The sequence below is a fragment of the Polyodon spathula genome, chromosome 9 (assembly GCF_017654505.1).
Source record: "Polyodon spathula isolate WHYD16114869_AA chromosome 9, ASM1765450v1, whole genome shotgun sequence".
Taxonomy (NCBI): domain Eukaryota; kingdom Metazoa; phylum Chordata; class Actinopteri; order Acipenseriformes; family Polyodontidae; genus Polyodon; species Polyodon spathula.
The window spans coordinates 5,497,399-5,504,463 of NC_054542.1; the positions used below are offsets into that span (position 1 = coordinate 5,497,399).

At 35.8% G+C, this 7,065-nt stretch overlaps 1 protein-coding gene across 1 annotated transcript; it reads right to left on the reverse strand.

The window, feature by feature from the left end:
* Positions 1-6,074: 6,074 nt before the first annotated feature.
* On the reverse strand, positions 6,075-7,065 carry LOC121321215 (olfactory receptor 6N1-like). The gene has a single exon (XM_041260116.1). It carries the CDS (start codon positions 7,038-7,040, stop codon positions 6,075-6,077), a length of 966 nt encoding a protein of 321 aa, XP_041116050.1. The 5' UTR covers positions 7,041-7,065.

Sequence of the window (7,065 nt, forward strand, 5' to 3'; positions counted from 1 at the left end):
GCCTTCGTGATTCTGTATTGGCCGCTAGGGCACACAGGATCCTTGGACAACTCTCCTACTGGAGCGGCTCACACCAGGGCTGCTATAGTCGAATCCACCAGCAGGAACTGCGCTGGTCCCAGCACCCCCGCACCTTCCAAGGAGTCCCACTCCCAGGAAGCCGCGATTGAAATAATGTCCTGGTCCTGCTTGCTCATCGCCTTGACTCAGTCCGAGATGCCGAAGAGGGTGGTGTCGGTATCGGGGCAGGTGCTGGAGGTGGAGCTGGGGCAGGTTCAGGGGAAAGGCCTGCTACCTGACCAGGTACTCAAGGACCTGGGCAATCTGGCTCTTCACATCCAAGATATCCCTAGCCTTCCTGCTGTACCTTGTCCGCTTACTGCTACTTGATGGAGACCTTGAGTGGCTGGGAGCTCGGTGGGCTGAAACCTGTGCACAGGGTATACTCCGTAACAGGCTGGAAGGCAGGTGGAGGAGGGGGAGGACAGGGCACCCAATGCTGCGAAAGGCTAAGCTAAGCTGACTGAGGAAGCCGCTCCTGTGAACTCTGCAAACCGCATAGCAACACTGTATTTGTAGCCTAATTAATCTTGTTTACGTTTGCTTACTTTTAAAGCAAAAAAAGTCCCCATGTTTAAAACAGTTTGCATTTTGTTTTTGTTCACTAATCTATTTATGGATGTGTACATGCTTTTTCTATAGATGTTTGCAAATACAATTTTCACATATGAGCCTATACCCCAGTGCATAGGGGGTCGGATATGCGATGTTTTACTGTAGTTACTAAAAGCACACACCTGTCCACGGGTGGGATGATTGTTTCCATCAATCCGACCTATACAGCTTGCTGATTTGCTGTATTTGTTTGATTGGCACAGGAAGAAATATTAAATAGATGGGTGAGTGAATTCTCTATAGCAACGAAATTGCATTATTTTGATAGATATTGTTTACCATATAAAATTTCAGGCAATACGATTTTAATACATGTTATGATGCTCTCCCGATAGAATCACCACTGAAATTAAACACATTTATAGAAGCTGCTCACGCAATTCACACCCACTTCTTGATTTAAAATTGATTCATTTGTGGTTTAGAAGCGAGTTACAAAACCTGACCTGTCTTAAAGTTTCCTGGAACTTTATGTTGCCAATAGAGCCAGAGGAGAAACACAAACTCAACATTGTCAACACCAACATCTCTGAGCCAAGTTTTTTATTTATTTATTTATTTATAAATTATTATTTTTTGGGGGGGGAGGGGGGTCTACTTCACATTCTTGCACCAGGGCCCAGTGGATCCTAGCACCGGTCCTCCTACAATGGATCCTATACAATCAGCACAGCATGAATCTGTAGTGTAACATAATACTTTCATTGCTACCTTTGATTCTTAAAAAAAAAAAAAAAAATTAAGATCTGATGCTGATTTCACTGAAGCAGATTATATTTATCACCCAACATTGTTATCAACAGGTTCAGCAAATGTATGGCTTTTATGTATTGCCCATGTAAGCTATATGTACACATATCTCTTTGAAACCCACAAATCTACTAAATAATAATTTTTAAAAAAAAATCTGATTATTATTATTATTTTTTACTTATTGGGGTGGAAAATCAGTAAAAGTACTTTTTATAGTTCTTATATTGTATTATATTCTCAAGAGCGTCTTAAACAAAAAAAAAAAATACAATTTTGAAATTTCTACTATTAAAAAATAGATTTTTTTGATGAATTTCAAAGATAGAAAGGCAAAGTCAGTTATGTGTAAAAAAGAAAAAAAAAAATCATAAAAATCACTCAGGTGAAACAATGTCTTGTAATTTGCCCAAACATCAATATTTTTCAACAAAACTTTCAAGAACTGTTCTAAGGCCCCTCAGGTCACAAAATAACACAGTTTTATATATGTATGTACACTAAGGGAAATGCAGAATAAAAAAACAAAAAAAATAAAAACAAAAAAAAAAAAAAAAAGTTGATTTATAGCATTGTTAGAGTTGGACATACGATATATAATATATATATATATATATATATATATATATATATATATATATATATATATATATATATATAGACACACACACACACACACACACACACACACACACACACAGTGCCTATAGAAAGTCTACACCCCCTTAAACTTTTTTCACATTTTGTTGTGTCAGTGCCTCAGTTTCATGCATTTAAATGAGCATTGTTTTCCACTTATCTACACACCATACTCCACACTGTTAAGGGGAAAAAAGTTTTTATAGAGAAGAACATTATATATTAAAAATACAAAACAGAAAGATCATATTTGGATAAATTTCCACCCCCCTGAGTTAATACTGGGTGGAAGCACCTTTGGCAGCAATTATAGCTGTGAGTCTGTTGGGATAGGTCTCTATCAACTTTACAAACATAGATTTGGCAATATTTGACCATTCTTCTTTACAAAACTGTTCAAGCTATGTCAAGTTCCTTGGGGAGCATTCATGGACAGCAATCTTCAAGTCATGCCACAAATATGTTCAATTGAATTTAGGTCAGGGGTCTGACTGGACCACTCAAGGACATTTACCTTTTTTGTTCCTTAGCCACTCCAGTGTAGATTTGGCTGTGTGCTTTGAGTCGTTGTCATGCTGAAAGGTGAACTTCCGTCCCAGTTTCAGCTTTCTTGAGAGGGCAGCAGGTTTTCCTCAAGGACCTCTCTGTACTTTGCTCCATTCAAGTTTCCCTTCTATCCTGACAAGTGCCCCAGTCACTGCCAATGAGAAACATTCCCATAACATAATACTGCCACCACCATGCTTCCCAGTAGGGATGGTGTTCTTTGGGTGATGTGCTGTGTTGGGTTTGCGCCAACATAACGCTTTGCATCTAGGCCAAAAAGTTCAATTTTAGTTTCATCAGACCGTCAAAACTTTTTGCCACATGGCTAAAGAATCTCCGCTGTGTTCTTTTGCATGCTTCAAATGGGATTCAAGATGGGCTTTCTTGAGTAATGGCTTCTTTTGCCACCCTACCATACAGGCCAGATTTCTGGAGTGCTTGGGATATTGTTGTCACATGCACACTTTGACCAGTCTTGGCCATAAAAGCCTGTAGCTCTTGCAAAGTTGCCATTGGCCTCTTGGTAGCTTCTTGTTCGGTCATCCAGTTTGGTATCGATAAGTATCAAAATTTTGTGTTATTTGTTCACTCAGGTTCCCTTTTATCTAATATTAGATTTTGGTTGAAGATCTGATAACATAAATTTGGAATTTATGCTAATGAGCTATTAAAAAATAAACATTGTATAGGTTGCAATGTCATTAATGAATTTGTAAATTAGGCGTATTTTATACATGAGACAAGTTCATGACCTTATCTACCTACAAAGTAAAGAAAGCCATGATTAGCTGTTGCGTGACTCATTATGCCTCCCTAAACAATACTACCCCCCCCCCCCCCCCATTGGCTCTTTGTGCTATGCGTAGTTTCACCCCGTGTTAGATTTTAACATTATGGTCCTTTTGGCGTTTACCGTTGTTTTTAGGACGTGTAGTCTAATCACAGCCTTTCTTATGCGTTGTGTCAATACGTTTGTGGCCCTGATGGCTTGCCATAGGCATCCAGATTTTCTTAACACGTTCACAAGCAATTGCAATAAGTGGGGGCTGCCAATAGAGTGGTGAGAATTATACAATACAAAAAGGCAAAAACGAAACACAGTGGGAAAACAGCTAACAGCTACCATAAGTAACTACTGTTGTCTGAGTGAATCAGAATTTTCTGACAGTGATCCAGTTTATATAATACAGTTGTTCTTAGTATTATTTATTTTTCAAATAAACGTTCAGTTCTAAACCATGTGATGTGTTTGTTTCTTAACCAAAGGCTGTAAATTCAAGAATGTCTTGTATTTTGCCCATATTTAAATAAACAAACAAAAACAAAACACTATAACACTTTCACGTAGTGTTATAGGGTCCTTCAGGTAACAAAATACAACATTTTTTGTACACATAACTCTTTGAAACCCCACAACCTACTGAAAAAATGTACATTTTTCACATTTCTACTATTAAAAAATAGATTTTTTTTATGAATTTCAAAGCTAGAAAGGCAAAGTCAGCTAAAATTTAGTAAAAAAGAAAATAAAAAATCATAAAATCACTCAGGTGAAACAATGTATTGTAATTTGCCCAAACATCAATATTTTTCAACAAAACTTTCAGGAACTGTTCTAAGGTCCCTCGGGTCACAGAATAACACAGTTTTATACATGTATTTCTTTGAAAACACTAAGGGAAATACAGAATAAATCAAATCAACTAAATATAGTGTTGAAAAAAAACCTGAAAAGTTTTTTCAAGTACTTTATAATGTTCCCCAGAGTGTTGTGAAAAAGGATAGAAGCTACTGTTAAAAAAAAAAAAAAAAAAGAAATTGTGATTTTTTTTTTTTATAGGAAGTCAAATGCTGCCAAAAAACACCTGGTAGACCTACCATAGCCAACCAAAACTTTATTTCTAAATTATACAAATGTTATTTACAAACCCAACAAAACAAATCCTGTACCTATGCAGGGCCACAGGCCTGCCACAATAACATAAACCACTTCTTATTTCTCATTATTTTTTATTTACTGTTTACAATGAAACATTTTTTTTAAAATAACTAAATGAAAAAGGTCAGTCATGTTCTCATCATTTAATTTACTGAATGTACAATCATTTCAAACATACCCATCCCAACTGCTCTCTTCTATATAAACTACATGCAACATTAAAAAAAAGCCTTAGTTATGATGTAATTTTACATACTGATACCTTGTTAGAACATAATACCATTATTGATTGTTTATTTCACAATCATTTGTCAAATTAAAAACATCTCTTAAAAGCAGATAAGCAGTCATCAAGGCCAATTCACTTTCTATTAGTCAATTGATTTGTGTCATATTTTACTGAATTGTCTGTGTTTCAGTTTGTTGTTGAAAGATGCTGTCTGAGTTCCAGTCTGACTCTAGGCCTAGTAACTCCACACCTTCATGCAGATGATACAGTGTTTTACATTAAGGAATTGAATTGAGCTTTGTTGGCATTTTACAGTACACTCAATCTTATTTAATATAACAATTTAAAGCATGTGGAACTGGAACATGTAACAGTAAACATACCTGGGTATATGGTTGGAAACTGCTTTTACTTTCAGTAGACATATTCTGTGAAATACAAACTCAAGGCTAAATTGGGTTTCTTGTATCATAATATAATTAATTTTACTCATTAGATTTGTAACCTGAGCACCCTACCAAACCCATCACTGTGGTTTGTAAGGACTGCTACATTGGCCTTCTTTGACTACTTGGCATCGTTAACCCTGTTATGTGTTTCTTTATATTACAATAATTGGCAAAGTTCTAGCCTCTCTCTGGAATATACTTACCTTTTCTACTTCAAACTATCAGCACTTTTGGTTTTTACTTTTGGTAGATGCTTGTTTGAATTTTCAGCAGCAGATAGTTGTAATGTTTTACAGAGGAATTTGAAATGAACCAACCTTTTTACATAAAATGAATATTCTACTGACTGATTCTTGCAATTGTTAAATCTGCATCGAAAGGTTTTATTTTGCTTATTTTAGTGTTGTGATTTAATGTATGTATTGTTTTAATTATTTTGTATGATGGATGTTAATTATATGTTGTCTTTGCTGCAGTTTGAGCCTTCTTGGCAAGGTCAGCATTGAAAAAGCATGTATATTTTGTAGAAATAAAGTTTTATTGAAGATTATTACATTTTTTACACTGGCCCCTTAAATAAAAGACTTGTTCCTATGAAAACAACTTAAAATATACAGTATGTTTTTATTTCTGTCATTCTGTGATAGCAGTTGGAAATCCCTGTGGCACAAAGTGAATTTTACATATACCGCATGTCTGTTTCTATGAGAATGAAACTGAGTCTTGATTTCTGGGTCAAATTAAATTGAGCTCAAGGCCCAGCTTCCTTACACAGGAAAGTTGTCCTGACTCAAGAATCATGCATAGTAAAAATAAAACAAATGTAATAAATATTAACAAACCAGCCCTAGGTTTTGACAATGTGTGGCATGTTGCATACTGCTCTAACTTGCTTTCTTTGGAACATATTTTTAACCCTTTTGCGTACCTCTGGCAGGTTAAGACCATACATAAGTGGGTTCAAAAGCGGAGGAATTATTAGAAACTCTAATGACAAGGTGAGAACAACAATTTGTGGTAAAGCCGTAGAGTCTAATCGACTAAGAGCTATTTCACAAAAACTTGTTATTGAATAGCTGATAAACGTTGTTAAATGCGGGAGACATGTTTGTAGTGCTTTGCTTCTGAATTCCTTGGAGCTTTTCTGACAAACAATAAGTATTTTTACATAGGAATACACAATAAAATACAGAGGTGGACCAATTGTACAAATAGTAAGTACAAAACCAACAATATTGTTAAGAGTAGTTGATACACAAGATAGTTTAACAACTGACCAGTTGGAACAATACAGTCTTTCAATTTGGTTTCCACACAAAGGCAGTCTTGAAGAAAACAAAATAACAAGGATCATGAAACAGAATGGAAATAGCCAGGCACCAGCCAGTAATTTACAAACAACTCTATCTGTCATGATATTGTTATAGTGTAATGGTTTACAAATGGCCACATATCTGTCGTATGCCATCACTGTTAATATAAAAAATTCAGCAGCTACATAACCATAGATAACAAATATCTGAATGAAACATCCAGCATGAGGAATCACTTGGGTCTCTGATAGAAGATCAGCCAGAAGTTTAGGATAGAAACCAGCACTTCCATAAAGGGCGTTAACACATAAACTACAGAGAAAGATATACATAGGCTCATGAAGACTTCTTTCCAGAAATATTACTAACACAAGAACTACATTTACAAAGATTATCAAGAGGTACCCAATAAGGACAAGTAAAAAATACACATATTTAGTTTTACCCATGTCCCCAAACCCAGTGAGTGTGAAAGTCTCAGTGTAAGACATGTTTTCCATTCCTGTTCCATGTGTTCAGAATGTC